The sequence below is a fragment of the Moschus berezovskii genome, chromosome 22, assembly GCF_049115385.1.
Source record: "Moschus berezovskii isolate FMDL1 chromosome 22, NW_MosBer_1.0, whole genome shotgun sequence".
In the NCBI taxonomy this organism is placed as follows: Eukaryota; Metazoa; Chordata; class Mammalia; order Artiodactyla; family Moschidae; genus Moschus; species Moschus berezovskii.
Genome location: NC_142481.1, coordinates 13,462,894 through 13,489,848, shown reverse-complemented (window position 1 = coordinate 13,489,848; position 26,955 = coordinate 13,462,894). Strand labels below are relative to the sequence as shown.

The window sequence follows — 26,955 nt, the reverse complement described above, 5'->3', positions numbered from 1 at the left end:
TTGTTCTGCCAGGAACATTCCCTCCCCAGATACCTGAACAGCTTGCTCCTTATGGCCTTGTGAAACCACCCATGCCACCGATTTAAAATTCCAATTCTGGAATTCTTTTTTCTTTTTTCCCTTTTTTTGAGAAATTATTTATTTGGCTGCACCGGGTCTTAGTTGCGGCATGCAAGCTCCTAGTTGTAGCTTGTAGGATTTAGTTTCCTGATCAGGGATTGAACCCAGCTCCCCTACACTGGGAGCTCAGAGTCTTAGCCATGGGACTACCAGGGAAATCCCTGCTTTGTTTTTCTAATGCACCACACCATTTAAACATTTTATTATGTTTATTCTTTATTATCTACCTTTGGTCATTACCGGGGAAAGGTCAACGGAACAGCATAAAGACATGGAGGTCTACAATAAGAATTTGGTTCAGATAGAAACCTAGGTGGAGGTGAACAAATGAACTTAAAATCTGCAAGCTTTTGCCAAAGTCTTGGCCAGGGCATTGCTTTTCTGCTGGATGTAGAAGATATACAGCTCCATATTTTGGGGTGACCCCTGCTGACCTGTGTCCCGTGACAGTGTAATAGTGCCTTCTCTTAGGATTGTTGTGAGAATTGAAGGGGGATCAAGAGGTTGGGTGCTCCAGGACACTTGGGCAGAGCTCTGTTCTCCGACGGTTCCTTCCACGTCCAATAGGGGGCGCTCAGCGGACCATGAAGCAGAGTTCGTAGGTCGGAGGGATGTTGCCGAAGCCTGAGACCTTGGGCGTGATGTCGATGTCTGCAGGTGGCACCAGCGAGCGCAGGGAGAAGTTCTGAAGGATGGAGGTGAAGTAGAGGAAGAGTTCCATGCGGGCCATGGCCTCGCCCAGGCAGATGCGCTTTCCTGTGGGCACAGAGAGGGGAGAAAGGGGGCGGGGGAATAGTAGGGAGAGGCAGACCTGCGCGGGTTAACGGAAGCAGGGAGAGGATTCCGGTCTCACCACCACTCAGCCTCAGCTGCCTCCTCTGCATCTCTGGGGTCATGATAATACCCACTTTTTAGGGTTATCATAAAGATGCAGTGGGTTTCTACAGTTAATGCTCCTCTAGGAGGCAACACGTGGAAGCTACTTCTCTGATGGCGCGAATTCCAAGAGATTCTAAGACACAACGGTTGTAAAGGATCCATGCATCTAAAGTCTTTTCATTTCTGGTTCTTTTAAAGGTTTAGGAAGTGCCTACAAGGTGCCAGACACTGATGAGGGAAAACAAAAGCTCACACTTAAATAGTGCTTGGTCTACAAAAAAAAAAAATGTATATATATATGTGTGTAACTGATTCACTTTGCTGTACAGCAAATACTAACAATACCTTGTCAATCAGCGATACTCCAATAAAAAAAAAAATATTGCTTGCTGGTTTTTTTGAGTCAATCACTCTTCCAATGCTTTGGAGAGATTAATCTCCATTTTACAGACAGAGAGCTGAAGTAACTCGTTCATGGCCCCGCTGATGGGGTTTGTAAGTTGTGGAGCGTGCTGCACTGACACCGAGTTCAGTATAGCTTACACTTAAAGTACGATTTTTCAAAGATACTGTATTATGAGTTACCAAGCTGCTGTTCATTGGGTAAATCTTTCCTGCTGCCTGTTTTATACTGTCTGCAAAATAAGAATCTTTTAACGCTTTTAAGTGGTTAAAAAATCAGGAGAAAAATAATATTTTGTGACGTGAAAATTAAAATTCAAGTGTTAATGTGCATAGTTTTTTTCTTATTTTACATCCATCACAGACATGCTTTTTTCTTTTTATTGTTTTTTTAGGCATGCCGTGCAGCTTTCAGGATCTTATTTCCCCCACCAGGGGCCAGAACCTGGCCCCATGCTGTGGATGCTTGGAGTCCTAACAACTGGATCACCAGGCAATTCCCCAGGATGGCTCAGCAGGTAAAGAACCTGCCTGTGACATAGGCGAATGGGTTCGATCCCTGGGACAGAAAGATCCCCTGGAGGAGGAAATGGCAACCCACTCCAGTATTCTGGCCTGGAAAATTCCACAGACAGATGAGCCTGGTGGGCAACAGCTCATGCGGTTGCAAAGAGTCGGACATGACTCAGTATCAGCATCATTATTTATGAATATCTATGGGATGCTGGGAAGGATTGGGGGTGGGAGGAGAAGGGGACGACAGAGGATGAGATGGCTGGATGGCATCACCGACTCGATGGACATGAGTTTGAGTGAACTCCGGGAGTTGGTGGTGGACAGGGAGGCCTGGCGTGCTGTGATTCATGGGGTCGCAAAGAGTCAGACACGACTGAGCGACTGAACTGAACTGAACTGAACTGATGGGTGCTTTCACAGTACAATGGTGTAGACTGCATAGTTCAGACAAAGACCAGCGAAACCTAAAATATTTTATATTTTAGCCCTTATAAAAAAATATGCTGGCCTCTATTTAGTGCAATTACTTTTCTAATTATCAGAGTCCATGGTCCTGATATTCCATCATTCTGGAATTCTGGGATTCTAGTATTGTATGAGTCTATGAAATAGCACCCAGCTTCCCATTCAAACCTGAATGTCAAATACAGACCAATGATTGGAGGACATATCTAGCATGTTTTTGCAGAGCTGGTGGGGGTGGGGGGACTCAGACCATAGACACCTACCAGAGGAAAAAGGCACAAAGGCTTCATTCTTCTTGAAGTGGCCCTGCTCGTCCAGGAAGTGTTGTGGATAGAAGGCATCTGGGTAGCGGAAGTACTTGGGGTCTTTGAGGACAGAGCCAAGAAGAGGAAAGACGTCGGTGCCCTGGGGTGAAGAGGGGCTTAATTAGGAGAAATCAGTGTTGGGATATGGAGAATGGTAGGGGACCAGGAGGAGTGGGGTACAGTGGGGTACAGGAGGAGGGAGGGATGACAACGGAGGTGCAGCTCCACCTTGGGCAGAAGGTAGCCTCGGAAATGAGTGTCCCGGATGACATTATGGGGGACGCCCATGGGCACTATATCTGTGAGTCTCTGGATCTCATGGATCACAGCATCTGTGTAGGGCATCTTGGCCCGGTCATCAACACTTGGGATCCGGTGTGGTCCAATCACCTGGTCAATCTCTTCGTGGATCTTGGCTGGAAAAAAAACAGAACACACAGCAGACAAAGATGCAGGAGGTATTTCTGGAGGCCAGGATTGGGTCATAGGTTTGTGTCTTCAGCTCCATGTGTATTTGGACTGTCTCTTTATTCTTAATGCGGACACATTGGTGGGGCTAATAAACACTTTTTCCAGTAGCCAGATGTGAGAGCTGGATCATAAAGAAGGCTTAGTGCCAAAGAATTGATGCTTTTGAATTGTGGTGCTGAAGACTCTTGAGAGTCCCTTGGACAGCAAGAAGATCAAACCAGTCATTCCTAAAGGAGACCAACCCTGCATATTCACTGGAAGAACTGATGCTGAAGCTGAAGCTCTGATACTTTGGCCACCTGATGCAAAGAGCTGATTCATTGGAAAAGACCCTAATGCTGGGAAAGATTGAAGGCAGGAGGAAAAGGGGGCAACAGAGGATGAGATGGTTGGATTGCATCACTGACTCAATGGTGAGTTTGAGCACACTCTGGAAAGACATATCTGGAGATACTGAAGGACAGAGAAACCAAGTGTGCTGCAGTCCATGGGGTCGCAAAGAGTCAGACATGACTTAGTAACTGAACAACAACAACAATGCATAAAGCCCATGGAGTTGTAAATTGCTCATTTAATCCAGTATACAAGTAATTGAGGTGTCCATTAGATATGAGATGATTTAGATTAGTAAAAGACAACTCAGACAATGAAAGAGAAACTAGATAAGCCTGAATGGAAATGTTAGTCTCTCCCATTGTCTGTAACAGAAGAAATTTATTAGTTTGTTTTGAATTACATTAGAAGGTGTGCTAAAGTACTCAGTTGTGTCCAACTCTTTGTGACCCTATGGACTATATATAGTCTGCCAAGCTCCTCTGCTCATGGGATTCTCCAGGCAAGAATACTAGGGTGGGTTGCCATTCCCTCCTCCAGGGCATCTTCCTGACTCCGGGCTCGAACTTGCATCGCCTGCATTGCAGGCAGATTCTTTACTGCTGGTTCACTGGGGAAGCCACACTAGAAGGGAGAGGGGCCAAAACTGGGAATTTTCCTTTGGTGAGTAAATGAGCTTCTCATTACTGGAGTTACCCAGCCAGACCAGATTACAGTTTACTGGTGGTGGATTCTATTTGATTCTGCCGCTATAGTTGGCCAAATAATGGCCATCAAAGATACTACCTCCTAATCCCTGGAACCTGGGTGTGTTACCTTACATGACCAAGGACACTTTGCAGACATAATTAACTTAAGGGTTTTGAGATGGGGAGATTATTCTGAATAATCCATATTGGCTCTAAAAGTAACCATAAGTGTTTATATAAGAAGGAGGCAGAAAGGTCAGAGTCAGAGAAGGAGATATGACAATGGATACAGAGATGTGAGGATGCAATGCTGCTGGCTTTGGAAATGGAGCCCAGGGATGCAAGAAATACAGTTCTAGAGGCTGGAAAAGGCAAGGAGTCGATCAACCTTAGTGTGACCCAGTGAAAGCCTATTTGAACTTCTGAAGTCCAGAACTGTAAGATAATAGATCATTGTGGCTTTAAGCTACTGAGTTCCTCATAACTCACCATGTAAGAAACTATCTTGTTGTTGTAATTTAGTCAGTAAGTCGTGTCTGACTCTTTGCGACCTCATGGACTATAACATGCCAGGCTTCCCTGTCCTTCACCGTCTCCCAGAGTTTGCTCAGATTCATGTCCATTGTGTCAGGGATGCTATCTATAACCATCTCATCCTCTGCCGTCCCCTTCTCCTTTTGCCTTCAATATTTCCCAGCATCAGGGTCTTTGCATCAAGCGGCCAAAGTATTGGATAAGAAACCATGACAGGCACCAAGCAGAAGATGAAATTAAATGACTTTCCAAGCTGGAGATTCTGAGATTCCACATCCTGAGGTTCTAAAGTGTGAAGAGTTTAAAGCTGTGGGATTCTAAAGTTTCAGGATGGTGTCTTCTTTCCCGTGGGGAATGAGGTCTGCCAGGTAAGTGGCTCAGGTGGACACTCACCTTCCACCTCAGGATGCTTCATCATGAGCAGCAGTCCATAGCGGAGTGTAGAGCTCACTGTCTCCGTGCCAGCGAAAAAGAGGTTGAGGGTTGTCAGGACTAAATTCTTGAGGTTGAATTCTGTGTGGGGGTTGTTTTTATCCTGAAAATGAAAGAGGTGATAAATAGACTCACCATCTTCTGCCTTCATCTTGTTTTCTCCCTGTGTATAAGGTAGGGCTTTGTGAAAACACAACAGATGGGTGAACCAGGTGAGTATCTGGGAGAGGAAACAGTCAGGGCAAAGGTCCTGGGGCAGAGGTGTGTCTGGTGAGGATCAACATAGAGGCAGCCAGTGTAGCTGCCAGGGTAGTTGGAGTGAACGATGGGGAAAGTAAGGGAGAGTGGAGATTGCCTTGTCAGATTGGAAAGTTCTAAGACATTAGGGTACGTGATTTCAAACTGCTGAAGGACTTCCCTGGTGGCTCAGTGGTGAAGAATCTGCCTTGCAATTCAGGGGTTGCAGGTTCGACCCTTGGTCGGGGAAGTGAGATCCCACGTGCCTTGGAGCTACTGAGCTCTCATGCAAATCTGCAACTAAGACCGAACACAGCCAAACCAATGAATAAAAAATAAATAAATGTCAAATTTCAATCAAATATCTGTCCAAAAAAACCCCCAAAACAACAAACCTGCTGAGTACAGAGGTTCTACAGTAGAAAAATAGAAATTTCTAAAATTTATAAAATCCTAAGAATCCATGATGCAGAGTTACTAAGCTTCTGAACTGCTATATCTCTAAGTCTTTAAACTTCTAAAAAATTTTTGAAAATAAAATTTTTTCACCATTGAGGATAATGTTTGCTGTGGGTTTGTCATATATAGCTTTTATTATGTTGAGGTATTTTCCTTCTATTCCTGCTTTCTGGAGGGTTTTTTTTTATCATAAATGGATGTTGAATTTTGTCAAAGGCTTTTCCTGCATCTATTGATATAATCATATGGTTTTTATCTTCCAATTTGTTAATGTGGTGTATTACATTGATTTGCGGATATTGAGGAATCCTTGCATCCCTGGGATAAAGCCCACTTGATCATGATGTATGATCTTTTTAATGTGTTGTTGGATTCTGTTTGCTAGAATTTTGTTAAGGATTTTTGCATCTATGTTCATCAGTGATATTGGCCTGTAGTTCTCTTTTTTTGTGGCATCTTTGTCAGGTTTTGCTATTAGGGTGATGGTGGCCTCATAGAATGAGTTTGGAAGTTCGCCTTCCTCTGCAATTTTCTGGAAGAGTTTGAGTAGGATAGGTGTTAGCTCTTCTCTAAATTTTTGGTAGAATTCAGCTGTGAAGCCATCTGGTCCTGGGCTTTTGTTTGCTGGAAGATTTCTGATTACAGTTTCAATTTCTGTGCTTGTGATAGGTCTATTAAGATTTTCCATTTCTTCCTGGTTCAGTTTTGGAAAGTTGTACTTTTCTAAGAATTTGTCCATTTCTACCAAGTGTCCATTTTATTGGCATATAGTTGCTGATGATCCTTTATATTTCTGTGTTGTCGGTTGTGATTTCTCCATTTTCATTTCTAATTTTGTTGATTTGATTTTTCTCCTTTTGTTTCTTGATGAGTCTGGCTAATGGTTTGTCAATTTTATTTAACTTCTCAAAGAACCACCTTTTGGTTTTGTTGATTTTTGCTATGGTCTCTTTATTTTATTTTGCATTTATTTCTGCCCTAATTTTTAAGATTTCTTTCCTTCCACTAACCCTGGGTTTCTTCATTTCTTCCTTTTCTAGTTGCTTTAGGTGTAGAGTTAGGTCATTTATTTGACTTTTTTCTTGTTTCCTGAGGTGTGCTTGTATTGCTATGAACCTTCCCCTTAGCACTGCTTTTACAGTGTCCCATAGGTTTTGGGTTGTTGTGTTTTCGTTTTCATTTGTTTCTATGCATATTTTGATTTCTTTTTTTATTCCTTCTGTGATTTGTTGGTTATTCAGCAGCGTGTTGTTCAGCCTCCGTATGTTGGAATTTTTAATAGTTTTTCTCCTGTTGAGATCTAATCTTACTGCAATGTGGTCAGAAAAGATGCTTGGAATGATTTCAATTTTTTTAATTTACCAAGACTGGATTTATGGCCCAGAATGTGATCTATCCTGGAGAAGGTTCCATGTGCACTTGAGAAAAAGGTGAAAATTGATTTCTTAGTCACACCACGTGGCATATGGAATCTTAGTTCCCCAACCAGGACTAGAAACTGCACCCCCTGCATTGGAAGCTGGGAAGACATTAAACTTTTAATTTTAAAACTTAAACTCCAAAGCTTAGACTTTAAATGTTTCAGCTCGGCAAATTCTACGACTCTAAAAATGCATTCTACTTTTCTGTATTTGCAAGTCTCTGGCGTATTGGATTAGAAAGGTGTACGATTTTAAGTTTCTGTGTTCCTAGAAGTTTTAGCTTCAAAGTTTAAGAGTGTAAGAGTTTATACCTTAACAGTTTCTATATCTCATCTATAAATAAAAGTCAACCTGGTGAAACAATATTTGGCCCTTGACATACTGTCATCAGTATATTTACAGATGAGTCTAAAGTTGTAGGCACTAGGGATTGGGGAGATGAGAGGAAAGGATGGGGCAGAGGAAGAGGTACCTGGTGCATCTTGATGAGGAAGCAATCAATGAAGTCCCGAGGGTTCTGGGGGTCAAGCGATGCTTCGTTGATCTTGACCCTGGAGGCAATGAAGTCCTTGAGCTCCTCTATCAAGTAGTAGATGCGATTGTGTCTTCCTGGCAAATATTGCATGATTCCAGAATACATGTCATATAACTGTGGGGAATAAGCAAAGGATGTTTGTTAGCAATGGGCACCAGAGGCCAGCCTGGGCTGTCTGGAGTCCAATAGCTGAGCTTAGCATCCAGCATGGGGTCTGAGAATTGCATGAGGCTATTTGCTTCTTGGAGACCCAGGGCATCTTGATACTTGCCTCCCAAGATTGTGGGGAGGAGTTAATGAGGAAGAGGCAGGGGCTTAGTTAACAGAGGTTGGGGGGTGGACAGAGAGGTGGCTGATGGGTACCTGGGCCCAGGATGTGCTCATTTCTATGAAACTCTGGTTGATCATTTGCAGCAGCTTCAGGAACTGCTTGTCCTCATAGTCAAAGCGGCTTCCAAAGACGACGGAACTGATGACGTTGGAGACAGTGCGGCTCAGGAAGAAAGTAGGTTCGATGCGAGCCCCTGAATAATGGAAGTTGGAGGCCATGAGTAGGAACATGGGATGTGACATCATTCAGTTGCAGATATGCATCCTGGCTCAACTTCTTCATAGCATTTGATAGTGATTTCATGTTTGTGTTTTGAGTCTGACTTTTCCAATGTGCTGCTGCTGCTGCTGAGTCGCTTCAGTCGTGTCCGACTCTGTGCGACCCCATAGACGGAAGCCCACCAGGCTCCCCCGTCCCTGGGATTCTCCAGGCAAGAACACTGGAGTAGGCTGCCATCTCCAGGCTGGTTTAATAAGCACCTGAGGGACTTCCCTGGTGGTCCAGTGGCTGAGACTCCACACTCCCAGTGCAGGGGGCCTGAGTTCAATTCCTGGTTTGGGAACTGGATCCCACATGCTGCCACTAAAGATCCTGTGTGTCTCAGCTAAGACCACCCAGTGCAGCCAAATAAATAGATAAAAATATGTGAAGATTAAAAAAATAGCCACCTCATTGGTTCATAAAAATTCAATGTTAATTATCCACGTAAAATACTTAGCACAGTGCCTGACATGTAATAAACATGTGAGAGACGCTGGTGGAGCTGAATCCTTATTTTTTGTTATTAGAAGTTAATTGTACTGGGACTTCCCTTGTGGTACAGTGGATAAGAATCTGCCTGCCAATGCAGGGGACACAGGTTCGATCCCTGGTCTGGGAAGATTCCACGTGCTGAGGAGCCACTAAGCCAGTGCACCACACTACTGAGCTTGACTGCTCTAAAGCCTGAGAGTTACAACCACCGATCCTGTGCGCTGCAGCTACTAAAGCCCACTCGTCAAGAGCCTGTGCTCTGCAATGAGAAGCCCGCACCCCACAATGAAAAGTAACCCCTGCTCGCTACCACTAGAGACAGCCTGCACAGAAATGAAGTACCAGCGCAGCCAAAAACATTAAAAAAGAAGAAAAAAAAGAAGTTGACTGTCCTGGAGAGTCACAGATTTTGGAAAGAAGTGGAGGTAAGGGACGCTTTAAAAAATAGAAAAGAATGGCTAGATTCAGTCTCTCTCTACCAATGATTCCATCTGCACTATTTAAAAAAAAAAAAAATTCTTCCCTTGGCCTCAGCTGCACCATCTATAAAACGAGATGCTGGTCGGGCCAGTGGGTATGGGGACAATTTCCCTAAAGCAATGCATATAATCACAATTAGTTTTGCAAATAATTTCTAGGGGTACCTGAGTATACAGAATCTTTATGCAGACCATTCGGCACCCATGGAGCCCAAGGGAGGAGTCTAACGTAGAGAAATTTGTCTCTATTTCTGTATCTAATCTATTCATCTCTGTATTTCTCAGCCTCTGTGTCTTTTTTCATTAGACCCCAGACATTCCAGATCTTATTTTTGGATGCATCACGGATCCCTTTAAAAAATGTAGTGAAATGGTGTAATGTTTCAGATTTGCAAGTTGAATAAGTTCTAAAAATCTTTCACAACAATGTAAATATATGTAACACAACTGAACTGCACACTTAGAACAGTTCGTTGTGGTTGAGTCACCAGTCATGTCCGACTTTTGGGGCCCCCAGGGACTGCAGCACACCAGGCCTCCCTGTCCCTCGTCATCTCCTGGAGTTGGCCCACGTTCATGTCCGTTGCATTGGTGATGCCATGCAACCGTCTCATCCTCTCATGTCCTCAGAAATAGAGTGGCAATTTTTTACGTTATATGATTTTTACCCAAATTACATGTTTTTGTATGTGTTAATATATACCTAGTTAGATAGATAAATTTAATCCTCCCACCACAAAAAGGCATAAACTCACATATTGCCAAAGTCTGTACATACGAGGGGCTCAAAAACTCCTTAAGATCCGCTGACTCAAGTCCCTGGACAAGGGATCTCTAAAGGTCTTTCATGTTAACTTTTAACATGAAATCTGTCTAGAAATCTCAGTAAATCCTTCATCTTCTTCATCCTTTCCCATTCCCAAACTTTCTCCCACCAAAGCCCACCTTCTCATGACTGAGCTTTCTACAACCCCCCCCCCCCAACAAGTCCCCTTGTAGCCCTCCCGGCTGCTGTCCCACATACCCTTGGTCTTGTGTAACTCCACTAGTAGGAAGCCGGCCTCTTCCTGGATCCGCTCCTCAATGCTCCTCTTTCCCATCCCGAAGTCCCGAAGAATGGTCAGGGAGAAGCGTCGGAGAATCCTCCATCGTTCTCCATTAGCCAGAGCTACACCTGCCGGGATTTCAGGGTCAGGCTCCCGTCTCCCCTCTCGTTTATGCCTAGCTCTGTGCTGGACTGGGAGGGTGCCAGGATATGACAGCTGTAAACTTTCCCCTTTGGGATGCCTCTTTCAACCTTCCAGGCTTAATGGGGAAACTAAAGTTCCCTCCCTACTGGACCCCCCAAAACAGCCCAGGACTGAGATGAAGGAAAAGAAATCAGGCTAGTAGTGACTGTGGGAGATTAAGGAGAGTTTCTTACAGGCTAGAGACCTGGAGCTGGATAAATGCATCTAATGGAAGGATGCCTAGGAATATGGGGGGAGATATAGATAGAATGGGCTTCCCTGGTGGCTCAGTGGTAAAGGATCTGCCTGCAATGCAGGAGCCACAGGAGATGCGAGTTCTGTCCCTGGGTCAAAAAGATCCCCTAGAGGAGAGCATGGCAACACATTCCAGTATTCTTGCCTGGAGAATCCATGGACAGAGGAGCCTGGTGGGCTAGGATCCATAGGGTCGCAAAGAGTTGGACATGACTGAAGCAATTTAGTATATGAGCATAGATAGAATGTCATATAGAGTACATTGGAATGGGGAGACTTCTTCTATATTCTGTGTTCTACTTGGATTCTCTAGACACACATGTAAGTGTTCATAGAAGATCATACCTGTACACTAATATACCCACACAAAAGGAGTTACCGTGTAGTAAACAGTATTTAGAAGTTTCCAGATGTGCATGCATAAGTGAGTTAATGTTTGGTAATTTGATGAAATGATTTTGATAGATTAATGAATGGAAGGAAGTGTTTGTGACTGGAATGACGAATGGATGGATTAAAGACTTCTGGATGGGTAAAGGGCTGATGGACGGATGGTTGGAGATGTATGGGTACATGGTTGGAAGGATGTGTGGATGACTGAATGATTAATAGGTGGATGAACGATGAAGGAAACATGAATGGATGGATGAAACATTGACTGGATGGGTAAATGAGAAGTTAATAGATGATGTGCAGATCAATTTGTTAGAAAGATACTGATATTTGTATAGAAAGTCTAATGAATGAATGAATTTTTTTGGTGGCTGTATGGCTCAATGGAAAAATGGAAGGAAATGGAAGGAAATGTATAGGGATAGGTGGGTGAATGAAAGTATCAAAAAATGGCGTGAGGCTGCTTGGAATTGAATGATGTGGGCAGTTAGAGATGTGTATGCATGCTAAGTTGCTTCAGTCGTGTCTGACTCTTTGTAATCCTATGGACCATAACCCACCAGGCTCCTCTGTCCATGTGATTCTCCAGGCAAGAATTCTGGAATTCTGCCTCTGGAGCCATTAGAGATTGATGTGTAAGGAACATTAGAAAGGTATCTGTGGAGGATGTAGAGACCTATGGGTTGGGTCTGTGTGTGTATATAGGAAGATAAAAAGTAAGCTTGGCTATGAGAGCTTGGTGAATTACAAGAGTGCCACTCGTCCATCAAAAATAATAACACAAGTAACACAGACGATCCTCTAGAGTCAGACGGTTTGGGTTCAAAGTAAAATGATTCTACCGCTTACTGTTACTACTAATGTTTCTCATTCTCAAATTCCTCATTTGCAAAGTTAAGAAGACATTACTAGCGCTCAGAGAAGTCACAGCTCTAATTCATTTAGAGTACTTATCAAAGAACCGGGGACATAGAAGTGCATTACACTTTCTGATTACATTTTGTTTTTATTTGTGTTGTTGTTGTTACCTACCATGACCTTGGAAGTTTCGCTCTACTGAAGCCAGTTCTCCACGGCCACTGAACTCATCTGCTCGGTCTACCAGGGCCTCCTTCACTGCTTCATGTCCACATAAAACAACTACTGGCCGGGGACCCATGTACACAGTGAAGACTGGACCGTATTTCTCCTTGAGCTGAGTGAAGGAAGATATAAGAGGAGGTGGCTGAGTGTAGTACCAAGTGACAACCAGTCAAGGATTTTAGGAGATGGCGACTTCAAGGAGCGTGGGAATAATAGATAAAATTGAGTCCTGGGCCTGGAAAGACTACTGATAAAGAGACACAGACGTCTTGGCTTCTGTGATCCTGGGCAAGATCCCCCAGTGCTGCTACAAGCCTTGGTTTCCGCATCTGTAAAACGGTGGACATAGATGAGATGGAATTCCAAGATCCATGTGTCTCTCTCTGAAGTGCTAACTTTCTAGAATCCTAAGATTTCATGATACCAAGTCAAAGTTTGAAGACCAACAGAGTGCAGGAGTTCTTGTGTCTAAGGATAGAAGTTACTATTTATTCCAGGGACTTTCCTGGAGGCCCCATGGTTAAGACTTTACCTTCCAATGCAAGGGGTGGGGGTTTGATCCCTGTTCAGGGAACTAGGATCCCACATGCCTTGTGGCCAGAAAACCAAAACAGAAAAACAGAATCAATATTATAATAAATTCAACAATGAATTTAAAAATGGTCCACATTAAAAAAATATTTAACAAGTAGTGCAATGCAACATATTTTTCTTTTTAAAGAAGAAGATATGGTTATTCCAAAGTCCCAAAGGTCTTAAGTTTCAGTGTGCTAGGAGTCTGTGTTTCCAAGAGTTTAAGATTCTGGAATTCCAGAAATCTAAGGTTATGTTTGCAAGAGCCTTTGTTATAAAATTCAGAAATTTCTACACTATCTATCTATAGAATTAGTTGCTTCCAGCTGTATGAAAGTAGACAGACTCACCTTCATGAAAGACTGAAAAGTGGCATCAGTACGAACTTGCAACACGTTCCCCAGGAAAGGTATCGGTGTGGGACCAGGCGGCAGCTTTCCCCCTTTGCTCATCCGTTTCCAGGCGATGAGGATGAGAAGACAAGACAAACAGAGTGCTAGAAAGATGGTGAAGGCCCCTCCCAGCTCCATGGCGCCAGGTTGAAGGATTGTGCCCAGGGCACCAGATCCTACCTAAATACATGCTGGGAGATCGACGTGTAGAAATCTGAACACCCTGGGATTCAAGTTTTCCGGGTACGGATGTCACGAGGGAAGAGATTGCTTTATCTGGGGGGTGGTTATATAATCTATAATCTCCCACCTGTAAAAAGGTGAATTGAATGCACCCAGGGAAATCTACTGGGGACATTCTCCTTTCTTCCTATTTCCAGCCTTTCCCGCAGCTCAGCTTCCAGTTAAGCTTGTCTTGGTAGGACATGAGAAGCAGTTGAATGTCATTTTTAAGGCTATTTCATTTAGGGATCATACAACCTGAGTTCCATCTTTTCTTCATTAGGTGAGTCACATAACTCTCTTGGGCTCGGTTTCCCTGTCTGTCGAATAGGGTAAGCATACGGTTTTAGAAAGTCTTGATAGAAAACAGAGACGGCTCCTCTCTCTGTGTGCTTAGTCGCTCAGTCGTGTCCGACTCTTTGCCGCCCCATGGACTGTAGCCCGCCAGGCTCCTCTGTCCATGGGGATTCTCAAGGCAAGAATATTGGAGTGGGTTGCCATGCCCTTCTCCAGGGAATCTTCCCAACCCAAGGATCGAACCCAGGTCTTCCACATTGCAGGCAGATTCATTACCATCTGAGCCACCAGGGAAGCCCCCTCTCTCTTTGCTAGACCCTAATTAATTAGTTGTTTGTTTTTTTTTAAAGAGAAAAAGATGAAGATTTAGAACCGTAAAAGAAACAACTCAATTGAAGGGGTTTAATTCAACAAGTTCTACTGTTTTTATTCAAGATAATATTAAATAATAATAACCAAAGTCTACCTATGTTACTTTATCAGAACTTTATTGGGGTGTGTGTGTGTGTGTGTGTGTATTCATTTTCCAAGTCTGAGATGTAGGAACCACCTCTGAGCCCCAGTCTCATCATCTCTAGAGACATGACCGAGTGATTGCCCTCTGTAATACTCTGCATAATGGCTTTCCATCCTTTTTGCACCAAATATTTATAAATCTTCTTTACTGACCTGAAACAGAATTCCTGGGAATTATATTCTACCTACACATGTTATTAAACACAACTCAAAAGCCCTTTTCCTGTATGTTGATTCTCAGGCTTGGAGAGAGAAAGTATTCTTCTGGCTTCAGCAGAAGGGAGGATAGCTAGAATTGTGTTGTTGTTGGTTTATTTCCCTAGGGAGGCAAGATAAGTGAGTCTGGGAGATCTTTGTGCACAGTCTAAGAAGACTCATTATAAAAGGTGCTTTATGCTATGAAGGGTGAGCTGAAGACTGAGTTCAAAGGCTGAGCTAAACGGCTTCTCCAAGCTGCCATTTTTCTAAGATTCTGTGGTTCTCCAAATCTGTTGTTTGAGGATTCCAGAATTCTATAATTTCAAAATTTAAATCTAAGCCACCTCAGATGGTAAAGAATCTGCCCGCAATGCAGGAGATCCAGGTTCAGTCCCTGGGTCGGAAAGATCCCGTGGAGGAAACGGCAACCCACTCCAGTATTCTTGCGTGGAGAATCCCATGGACAGAGGAGCCTGGCGGACTACAGTCCGTGGGGTTGCAAAGAGTCAGATACGATGAGCGACTAACACACACAAGTTTTCAGTGCTCTATGGATCCTTCCAGTGGAGAGTGGGGATCAGCATTAAGAAAGTTGGGAGCCATTCGGAGAAGGGCAGAATGTCCTTTCAGTTCAGTTCAGTCGCTCAGTCGTTTCTGACTCTTTGCGACCCCATGGACTGCAGCACGCCAGGCTTCCCTGTCCTTCACCATCTCCCAGAGCTTGCCCAAACTCATGTCCATTGAGTCGGTGGTGCCATCCAACCATCTCATCCTCTGTCATCCCCTTCTCCTCCTGCCTTCAATCTTTTACCTCCTCCTAGATGTTTTTAGTGGGAGTAGGAAGGTACAGCCAGTAGTGCTTAGCTGTTTCTCCCAGTTCCAAAACCAAACCAAACAAACAAACAAACAAAACCAAAACCCCTCCAAACTTAAGGGAACCAAAATCTAGGGACTGAGTTTGATATAGGGGTCATTCTTCTTTTGGAGAGTGAAAAGGACAGTGAATGGGGCCTCTGAATTTCTTCCCTTCCGCCAAGAAAATTTATGCAAAACATGGAAATTTTAAAAAAGTAATCATGGGGCTTTTTCATTCTCTTACAGGTCCATTTAAAGATAATCTCATTTCAAAATAGAATGTCATTTTGTTTACATAGTTGATCAAGGTCTAAGCTTTTTACAATTCTACAAAACTGTTAACTCATGATGACTATCTTTTTCTGTTAGAGAAGGTGACATTCTCCCCAGATTTTAAAAAATGCAATAAAATTAGACATTAGCTGGTTTTGTAGTTAACTCAGTATTTCTTTCCCACCTTTTTGGACTATAAAAATCCTAGTCCTTGTCTTGGGGACTAGCTTTCTTTTTTCTTTTTTTAACATATTAAACATTTTATTAAAATAATCATAAAATAACTAATAGAGAAACAAAATTTATGATATCAATAAATGCTAAAACAACATTGGGTATTATTCAACATTATTTTAAAAATAGGTAGAATGTTTAAAACTCTTAAAAATGCAAAAAAGAAGAAAAACACAGAAAAGCCTCACTTTCACCTGTATTCCCCCAGACAACTGTTTTTATCCTTCCAGTGTGACATTATGCAAATATAAGCAAATATGGATATTCTCATTCTCCTTCTTACATAAAATTCATTATATAGTTTTACAAAATTTGTATTTATATATACATGCACATATTGTTCTTCACCTTGCATTTTTCATTTAATAATATATCTTGGGGATATTAATATTGCCATTTCAATAAGGAAATTTTCCTTACTTTTTATTATAGCTGCATACTATTTCTGCATACTATACTGTGTACATAGTCTGTTGAACCAGTTCTCTGTTGGTAGGCATTTTTGTTTTCTATTTTTTACTGTTGCAAACAATACCAAACATTTGCAAAGCATATATGTAAGTGCATCTGTGGGATATGCATGCATGCTTGGTTGCTCTGTCGCGTCCGACCCTTTGTGACCCCATAAAGAGTAGCCCGCCAGGTTCCTCTGTCCGTGGAATTTTGCAGGCAAGAATACTGGAGCGGGTGGCCATTTCCTTCTCCAGATGGACTAGCTTTCTTTACACCTAGTTCCCTCATTAATGAATTAAATAATCTGGACACGTGTGCAGCACATATTTTGAGTACTAGGTTTTTAACCATTTTGCGAATTGTCTTTTAAAACTTTCCCTCCTCTTCTCTCCTTCCCTAACTCCCCCTTCACTTCCCCCTCCTTCCACGCCCTTCTCTTTTCTCATCTGTTTCTCTCTGTATTCCCTTTGTCTCTCTTTCCCTCACTTCCCTCTTTCAAAGACGCTCCCTTTCACGTCTTCCTTCATTCGCTCCCTCTCATCTCCCCCTGTCACTATTTTTCTTTTTCCTCTCTCCTCCCCGCTTCTTTATCCTCTCCTTCCTTGCATAGGGATAGAAGAATCTTCTTAGTGGTTACACTAAAATAGAGTTATGCTACTATCAAACGGCGTAATGTGCATGACTGGAATACCAGGAAAGAGGTGATGGGACCGTGGAAATGTTAGAAGAAATAATGGCTGAAAAGTATTCCTCAAAGTAGTGAGCTGTTTCCCCACCCAGTTATTTGTGTCATGTGGGAAGTCCCAGTAATGGTGCCTAAAGTCTGATGGGCAGGAGGCAGCTCTGGGTCCTGAAGCTAATAAACTAGAGGGAGGATTTCAAAATGGTCCCAGCCAGAACCCTAGATCATACAGTACTGGTGACCAGAGGGGAATATCCTGTTGGGATGCATAGGATGTCTCCCACAAAAGACCACTTTTCCAAGGTTGGGAAACATAACCTACCTACCAAGTACGTTGAAATAAAAAACAGCATGTTAGGCAAAATGAGGGGACAGAGGAATATATTCCAAATGAAGGAACAAGATAAAATCCTAGAAGAACTAAGTGAAGTGGAGAAAAGTAATCTATCAATGAAGTGTTTATGTCAATGATGATGAAGGTGGTCAAAGAACTCAAGAGAAGACTGGGTGAACAGAGTGAGAAGCTAGAAATTTTTAACAGAATTAAGAAATATTAAAAAAGCCAAACAGAGCTGAATAGTACAATAACTGAAGTTAAAAATTCACTAAAAGGAATCAACAGTAGATTAGATGATACAGAGGAACAGATCAGTAAATTGGAAGACAGAGTAGTGGAAATCACTGAAGCGGAACAGAAAAAAGAATTTTAAAAATTGAGGACAGTTTAAGAGACCTCTAGTACAACATCAAGTGTATTAATATTTGCATTATAAAGGTCCCAGAAGAAAGGAGTGAGAAAGGGGCAGAGAACATATTTGAGGACAGAAAATTTCCCTAACCTGGATAAGGAGACAGATATCCAGATCCAGGAAACACAGACAGTCCTAAACAGGATTAACCCAAACAGGACCACAACAAGACATTCTAATTAAAATGGTAAAAATTAAAAATAAAGATAAAATATTAAAAGCAGCAAAGGAAAAGCAACAAATTACAAGGAGCTCTTGTGAAGCTATCAGCTGAATTTTCGGCAGAAACCCTGCAGGACAGAAGGGAGAGACATGATATATTTAAAGTGGTAAAAAGGAAAAACATACAACCAAGAATATTCTGCCCAGCAAGGCTTTCATTCAGATTTTATGGAGAGAGCAAAAAATTTTACAGATAAGCAAAAATTAAGGAGTTCATCTCCACAAAACAAATTTTATAATAATTTTTCGTTTTTTAGGTTCAGACATCTTTATTAAAATAAAAAAACAAGTTGGCTATAAAATGACACAGCTAAAATTTAAACTTAGATCCGTATTCTCTGAATTTCAAATTCGTAAGCATGTTTCTCTTGAAGGGAAAATACTGAGTCTATGTATTACCTGGATATGCCCTCACACATCAATGATCAGAGACCCTCTTTCTCTAATTGCAACTATTCTCCTTTCAGTATGTTCATATAGTTGGTCCCCATGCTCAGAGTCTCTTGACACAGATACTCCTGACACAGGAGAATCTCCATCTACCGAAAATTCACCTACCTCCCCTACTCAGTTTCACAGATCTGTAAGACCCATGTTTCAATATATACACAGGAACTTAATTATCATATTCCCACAACATTTCACCACATCTACTAATCCCAGAGAATTCCAAATATCTTCCTTTCCAAGGCTACATTTGTTGCAGTGCATGATTAAGATCTGAACAGGTCTATTTACACTGTCACAGTTGTGTTTACGGCTCTCAAAATTATCTGGCATTCTATTATGATCATCTCCAATACAGATAAGCTTGATAATTTGAAAATCAGCTCCAATGTGTGAATATTTTTGCATTGCTAATCATTAGGGGGGCTTCACGGGTAGCTCAGCTGGTAAAGAATCTGCTTGCAATGCAGGAGATCTCAGTTTGACTCCTGGGTCAGGAAGTTCCCCTGGAGAAGGAATAGGCTACCCACTCCAGTATTCTTGGGTTTCCCTGGTGGCTCAGATGGTAAAGAATCTGCCTGCTGATTAAACCTGGGTTTGATCCCTGTGTTGGGAAGATCCCCTGGAGGAAGGTATGGCAACCCATTCCAGTATTCTTGCCTGGAGAATTCCCAAGGACAGAGGAGCCTGACAGACTACAGTCCATGGGGTCACAAAGAATCAAACACGACTGGGTGACTAAGCACAGCATAGCAATCATTAGGGACTCCTCACTTAAAATTATTTTTAGCCATACCACATGACATGTGGGATCCTAGTTACCGGACCAAGGATCAACCCATGCCCCCTGCAGAGGAAGCACAGAGTCTTAACCCCTGGATCACCAGGGAGGTCCCAACTCCTTTCTAAATTGAAGGTCTCCTCTATCTTTGGCTTAGTCCAATCATATCTCTTTCTTGCATGCTTTTTCTTTCTCTCTTTTTAAATTAAAGTTTATTTGGTTTACAATATTATATTAGTTTCAGAAATACAATAGTGATTCAATATTTGTATGGATTATACTCCATTTACAGTTATTACATAATAATAGCTATATTTCCCTGTGTTGTATAATATATCCTTGTTGTTTCTTTATTTTAGACATAGCAGTTTGTATTTCTTAATCCCTTACCCCTATTTTGCCCCCACCCTCTTCCTTCTCTGGTAACTGCTACTCTGTTCTCTGTATCTGTGAATCTGTTTCTGTTTTGTTATACTTCTTCATTTGTTTTATGTTTAGATTTCACATAAAAGTGATATCAAAGAGTGTTTGTCTTTCTCTGACTTACTTCACTAAGTATAATACCTTCTAGGTCCATCCATCTTGTTGAAATGGCAGTATTTCATTCTTTTTAAGGCTGAGTAATATTCTGTTGTTGCAGCCATGAAATTAAAAGACGCTTACTCCTTGGAAGGAAAGTTATGACCAACCTAGGTAGCATATTAAAAAGCAGAGACATTACTTTGCCAACCAAGGTCCATCTAGTCAAGGCTATGGTTTTCCCAGTGGTCATGTATGGATGTGAGAGTTGGACTGTGAAGAAAGCTGAGCACCGAAGAATTGATGCTTTTGAACTGTGGTGCTGGAGAAGACTCTTGAGAGTCCTTTGGACTGCAAGGAGATCCAACCAGTCCATTCTAAAGGAGATCAATCCTGGGTGTTCATTGGAAGGACTGATGCTGAAGCTGAAACTCCAATACTTTGGCCACATCATGCGACGAGTTGACTCACTGGAAAAGAGTCTGATGCTAGGAGAGATTGGGGTTGGGAGGAGATGGGGATGACAGAGAATGAGATGGCTGGATGGCATCACCAACTCGATGGACATGAGTTTGAGTGAACTCCGGGAGTTGGTGATGGACAGGGAGGCCTGGCGTGCTGTGATTCATGGGGTCGCAAAGAGTCGGACACGAGTGAGTGACTGAACTGAACTGAATTGAATATTCCATTGTGTATATATGCCACATCTTCTTTATCCATTCATCTGTTGATGGCCACTTAGGTTGCTTACATATCTTGGCTATTATAAATAATGCTGCTGTGAACACTGGGATGCACATGTCTTTTCAAATTAGTATTTTCATCTTCTTTCAATACATGCCCATGGAGTGGGACTGCTGGACCATATAGTAGTTCTATTTTTTAGTTTTTTTAGGAACCTCCACACTGTTTTCCCGCCCACAGTGTACAAGGGTTCCCTTTTCTTCACATCCCCTCTAACATTTGTTATTTGTACACTTTTTGATGATAGTCATTCTGACAGATGTAATGGATATCTCATTGTGATTTTGATATGCATTTCTCTATGATTAGTGGTGCTGAGCATCTTTTCATGTACTTGTTGTCTACTTTGTGCAATAAGGCAAGAAAAAAGTCATATAGACTGAAAAGGAAGAAATGCAACTATCCTTATTTACAGATGACATGAATGTCTCTGTAGAAAATCCTCAACTACACAAAAAACTGGAGCTAATAAGTGTGTTTTGCAAGGTCACAGACTGTAATGTCAACATACAAAAGTCAAATGTATTTTTATATAACAGCAATGAAAAATCGGAATCTCAAAAAATTTTAAATAATATGTAAGTTAGCACCCAGGAAATGTAAGTACTCAATTCTAAATGTAACAAAATCTGGAACTGCATGGAAGTCCATTCCTGAGGTTTCCTGCTATTTTCTCTTCCCATAAGGGCCCAGTTCATTGTTCCTCTCCTCCTTTCCCCTTTTCTTTTTAAGTTGGACAAGGAGACCAGATCCCAACCTCTTCCTAAAAAAAAATTAATAGAGCAGAACTTACTGAAAAAAGAGTAACAGGAAGTGAAAATACATCAACCAGTGTGTAATTTCCTGATGAGGATGACATGGATAGAGGGGAAGTGGATGTTTAGAAGGGTCCAAACTGGTAAATATGGATGAAAGTAAGAGCTGAATGGAAGGATGCATGATAGAATCATGAAAAGAAAAATTATTAGATGGGAGGCTAGACAGACGAATAGCTGCATGGGTGGACAAACAGAAACAGGAATCATCAGATGAGACTGGATCGATGGATGAATAAATGGAAAGAAGGCACATGGGTGAAAGGTTGAATGTGCTGGTGAATTAAGGATGAATAAATAGATGTATTGATAAGTGGATGAGAGGACACAATGAGGAAGAGTGAATGGATGGTTAAGTGGATGCATGGTAGGAAGGAGGGATGGATGAAGGTATCAGAGGACAAAGGATTAATGGATGGATGCTTTTGGAAGAGTACATAACTAGAATTTGAGATAACTGCCTGGTTGGATGTGAATAGTTGAAAGAATGCCTGAATGATAGACTGAAGAAGGAAAGGTTGATTGAACCACCCTGGAGAGAGAGGGCTTTTTGAAATTTATACATGGGTAGTTGGTGATGAATGGATGGATTTGAGACTGGCAAGTCTCTGTGAGGTGAGTTCCTATAGACTTTCGGTTGGGAGGAGTGTTCAATTAGGAAGTCATAAGAGGACAGGATGTTGTATCTGATTGTAGCAGAGACCTCAAAACAACAGTGGCTTCAGAAAAATAACAGTTTATCTCCAAAGTGTCAATCTGAGTGCAAGCATTCAGAGGTTGATATCGCAGTTCCGGTACCAAGAATGCAGATCTCTTTTGCTTTAGCGCCAGGGTTTCCCAGTGCATTGCCCTGATCCTCATGGTTGAAGATGGCTTAACAGCTCATGTGCTGGGTCTGTGTTCCAACCAGTGGGGTGATGTGGCACTGGACTGGAATGGAAGGCACAACCTGGAAGTGGTAGACACGGCTTGCCCTCAGGTCTTATCTGCTCCCAGTCTGGGTGTCTGCCTAGCTGCAAGGGAGTCTGGGAAATACAGTCTTTATTTTGGATGATCTTTTTTCTTTTCATTTCTTTCCTTTGGCCAAGTGGCAAGTGGGATCTTAGGGCATCAAGCCCAAGCCTTTGCATTAGGAGCTTGGAGTCTTAACCACTGGACCACCAGGGAAGTCCTAAAAGATAAGAAGTTTTGTGGTTTTTTTTTTTAAATTTTTTGGTCATACTGTACAGTATGTGGGATCTTAGTCCCCAGACCAGGGATCAAACACACGCCCTCTGCATTGGCAGGGTGGAGTCTTAACCATTGGACACCAGAGAAGTACACATTTTGGATGATCTCAGGCTGAGCTGAGATTTAATGTTCTATCACCAAAGAAAGGAGGGAAGAACTTAGAGGAACAACTAACAGTGTCTACCATAGGGATTGACTCAAGGCTGATAATGAAACAAAAGGAAAACACTCTGCAAAGAGCAGAGTTGATATCTAGCTAATGCACTCCTCATTATGAAAGCCTAGGATGGGGAGTGGGGTCCCAGTGTCAGACATAGCAGAGACAGATACTTTTGGGTATCCTGATGCTTTTGTTTATGTGCTTCCAGAATGTAATGATCACCAGGATAGACACGTGGCAAACAGAAAGAAGTTGTAGACCTCTCAGATCTCCATGTAACCAGGAAGAAGGAGTTGACCTTGGCCATGGGCCCTGGCTACAAAGATCCTGGGACTCAGCTTCTTTGGTAACCCAAACACCTTCAGATTAAATTTCCTGGTGGTTGGATCTCACTTGGAGCTTTCCACACTGCAGAGTTTATATAACTTCTAGTCCTTCCTCTGAATGGCCATTGAGCACCGAGCTCATGAGGTGATTCTCTCCACTTTGTCCCTTCAGTCCCCTCCTCATTCATGTCCACACACTCCAACTTTCTTCTGTGAGAGCGTGGAGGGCTTCCCTGGTGGCTCAGACAGTAAAAAATCTGTCTGCGATGCACCTGCAATGCAGGTTCTATCCCTGAGTTGGGAGGATCCCCTGGAGGAGGGCATGGCAACCCACTCTAGTATTCTTGTCTGGAGAATCCCATGGACAGAGGAGCCTGGCAGGCCACAGTCCATTGGGGTCGCAAAAATTCAGACATGACTGAGAGACTGACACTTTCACTCTTCTAGGTTTTAGAACGGTCTGAGTTTTGGAAGCTGAGTCCCGGGATCTTTGTAGAGTCAGGAAGAACCAGGTCAAGTCCGGCCTCTACAACGTTCATTCTTTCTTTTCTTTGCTGTGCCAAAGAAAGGCATATGGGATCTTTGTTCTTTGACCAGGGATTGAACCCATGCTCCCTATGTTGGAAGGGCAGAGTCTTAAACACTGGACTGCCAAGGAAGTCCCATCTCTGCAACTTTCCCAGTGCATGTGATCTTGAACAAGACACCTCATTTCTTTGTACCTCTGTTTTCATTTCTGAAAAATGAGAATACCAATAAAAGTACTTCCCTGATGGTCTTGGAATTGGCTGTTTCACTGCTGGGGTCTGGGATTGATCCCTGGTCGGGGAATTAAGATCCCACAAGACAAGTGGTGCAGCCATTAAAAAAACAAAACAAAACACCTCCCTCAAAAAGTTGTATGGATTAAATATACTGAAATCTGTGAGCATGGTGTCATCACTATCACTCAACAACCTATCCTCAGCACTTTCAAATCTGTCCTTGGGGAGGAATTTGCCATAAGTGGGGCTGATGGCTAGAGCAGGGCTGAGCATAGACTGGGGCTGAAGGCACATGGAAAGACGACAGCATGGACTGTCAGTTGGGTGCTGGACCAGCAGGGGAGGCAGAAAAGAAGAGTGGGACATTACATGTTCCTGAGCCTCTTCTCTGTGCCAGCTTTGTGCTAAGTTGTTTCATTTATTGATTGATTTGGTTACATTGCATCTTAGTTGTGGCATGTGGGATCTTTGTTGTGCCATGCGGAAAATTTCCTTGCAGCACATGGACTCTAGTTGCAGTGAGGGCCTCAGTAGTTGCAGCTCATGGGCTTAGTCGCTCTGAGGCATGTGAGATCTCAATTCCCTGACCAGGGATCGAACCTGCATCCCCTGCATTGCAAGGCGGATCCTTAACCCCTGGACCACCAGGGAAGCCCCCGTGCCAAGTTTTTTACTTTTACAGTCCCATGGATCTTCACATCTTTGCAGTTATCTCCATTACACACTCAAACAGCCCGAGACTCGCCCAAGATCACTGGGCTCTCAAGGGGCAGGGTTAGGATTAGCACACCAGTTTGGTCCTTCAGGAGCTCTCTTCCTCCAGCGACTTGCCTCGGGCTCCTTCCCCTGGGCTGCGCTGGGCGTGGGGGGAAATGGATGGGACCAGCTGGTGTGTATCAGAAGGGGCGAGAAGTAGTGAGATTGTGAGTGAGGTGCTTGCTTAAGCGTAGTTGTTAGGAGGATAAGGTGCCTGATACATTCCTCTGGTGGGTGGGGGTGGTGACCTCCAGAATTTTGAGCAGCACCATGCTGGCCAAGAATTTCCAGTGTGTTAGTTGCTCAGTCCTGTCCGACTCTTGCAACCTCATGGGCTGTAGCCCACCATGCTCCTCTGTCCATGGGATTCTCCTGGCAAGAATACTGGAGTGGGTTGCTGTTTTCTTCTCCAGGGGATCTTTCCGACCCAGGGATCGAACGCACGTCTCCTGCATGGCTGGCAGATTCTTTACTGGCTGGGCCACCAGGGAAGCCCAGGAAGGGGGTAAATAGCAAAGCATTTTCTCTCTTGTTGAAGCCCCAAACCAATAGGGTGGGGAGGAGCCAGGCCTCCCTCCTTCAGTCCTCAGAGGTCTCGGTTTCTGGTCTCAGAAACTGGATGTCCCAGATCTCAGCTGGCTGCACTGAATGGTTCCCCCAAATTTTCATCCACACCTTGTTTCTGTGACTTTGTACCTTTCCTGGGGGCCAGAGGAGACCCTGAGTGCCTGCCTGTCCTTGGCGGGAAGCTCTTTCGCCTGCAGCGTCAGCCTCCTCCTCTGAGCACCCCTGTCCCCCCCACCCCCCCGCTCCCTCCAGTCTGTGCACTGTTTAGTCTCTGGTTGTCTCCAGGTGAGGGGGCCAGTAATCCGATCTCTATGGAGCTGGGAGAGGCGTGTCTGAGGCCAGGTTGATGGGTTGAAGACAAAGGAGTGTGGGCTCAGAAAGGTGAGAAGGAAGAAAACGTTCCTTCCCAGCCGCCACCTCCTCCCTCAGCCCTTTGCATTCATAACGAATGGTTACATAATCAGCTCCATCTTATTCCCTCCTGTGGCCAGTGAGTCAGATGGGGATTTAGCTGGGCAAAAAAACCCCACGCGTTATTAAGAAGGGAGTGAGAGCGATTTCAGAGCGACAGAAGGCAAGAGAAAGAAAGAGGGGCAGTGGGCAGAGAGGGGGCAGTGAGGGAGCAAGAGGATGAGAGAGAGTAAAAGAGCCAGGAAGAGACAGAGCCGGAGGCAAAGTGTCGGAGAGATGCAGAGAGAGACGTGGCGGGGTGAGGCAGGGAGGCCGGGGGCGAATGACTAACGCAGACGCAGACAGACACGAGAGCACAGTGGTGACCTATCCACCTGCCAGTGCGGGAGCCACAGGAGATGCGAGTTCGATCCCTGGGTCAGGAAAATCCCCTGGAGGAGGACATGGCAATTCACTCCAGTGTTCTTGCCTGGAGAATCCCATGGACAGAGAAGCCTCAAGGGCTACAGGCCACGGGGTCGCAGAGAGTCGGACACGACTGAGCACACACGCACGCAGGGACACGGGGAGAGAAGCATCAGAGACAGAGCCAGAGACGGAGAGAGACACACAGAGCAAAGAAGAGTTAGAGCCAGAGAGAGACACATGCAGAGACGCGCAGACGGAGAGGAAGGCCGTCGTGGGCGGAGGTGAAGACGGAAAGCACAGGAGGGATCTAGAGAAGCAAGAAACAGAGACTCAGAGAAGAAAGCCGAGAAACACAGGACTGGGATTCAAAGTCCGAGAGAGGGACAGAGAGACAGAAAGAAAAGGAGAAACAGTCCAGTGAAGGTCGCAGACCTGCCTGAGGTAGAAACAGAGGCACATGGAGAGGAGAGATACAACTAGTCAAAAAGGTAGGCGACCTGACCTTGTGAGTAGCCAGCTCAGTCAATATTTTTCTAGCCTGTCTTGGGTGTCAGGCTCTGACTGACCTAATCTCTTAATCCCAGTAACAAGCCCTGATGACGATTTCAGCTAACACTTTGAAGTATGCCCCACACATGTTCTTAATCCTTCACACATTCCTCACCCGGTCTCATAACAACCCTACGTGGTAAGTGCAAATATTATCTCCGTTTGATGGACGGGGAGATGAGGGCATGCAGAGGCATAAAGTCACTTCTTAGTGTTACCAGCTAGTAGCCAGGAGGCAGCGCCCAGGCTCCAGTCCCTTGTTTCAATACCTCCACTCCCAAGAGAGAAATAGCTGGGGAATCGAAGAATTCGTTTGCATGCATGCTAAGTCGGTTCATTCGTGTCCGACTCTGGGCGACCCCACGGACTGTAGCCCACCAGGCTCTTCTGTCCATGGAATTCTCCAGGCAAGACTACTGGAGTGGGTTGCCATGCCCTCCTCCAGGGGATTTTCCCAACCCAGGGATCAAACCTGCATCTCCTATGTCTCC

At 43.6% G+C, this 26,955-nt stretch overlaps 1 protein-coding gene across 1 annotated transcript; it reads right to left on the bottom strand.

Moving 5' to 3' along the window:
* Positions 1-694: 694 nt before the first annotated feature.
* On the bottom strand, positions 695-13,424 carry LOC129546791 (cytochrome P450 2G1). The gene is made up of 9 exons (XM_055412102.2): positions 13,245-13,424; positions 12,271-12,433; positions 10,386-10,535; positions 8,162-8,322; positions 7,736-7,912; positions 5,108-5,249; positions 2,916-3,103; positions 2,646-2,787; positions 695-876 (listed from the first exon to the last, which is right to left on the bottom strand). Exons 1-9 carry the CDS (start codon positions 13,422-13,424, stop codon positions 695-697), a joined length of 1,485 nt encoding a protein of 494 aa, XP_055268077.1.
* Positions 13,425-26,955: the final 13,531 nt, after the last annotated feature.

Bases quoted from the DNA above. Each gene is read 5' to 3' on its own strand.
- LOC129546791 (XM_055412102.2), bottom strand. From the start codon at position 13,424: ATGGAGCTGGGAGGGGCCTTCACCATCTTTCTAGCACTCTGTTTGTCT. The intron at 12,434-13,244 runs GTGAGTCTGTCT...TCCTTCACTCAG, and splicing joins CTTTTCAGTCTTTCATGAAG to CTCAAGGAGAAATACGGTCC. The intron at 8,323-10,385 runs GTATGTGGGACA...TCCATTATTCAG, and splicing joins GGAGTTACACAAGACCAAGG to GGGCTCGCATCGAACCTACT.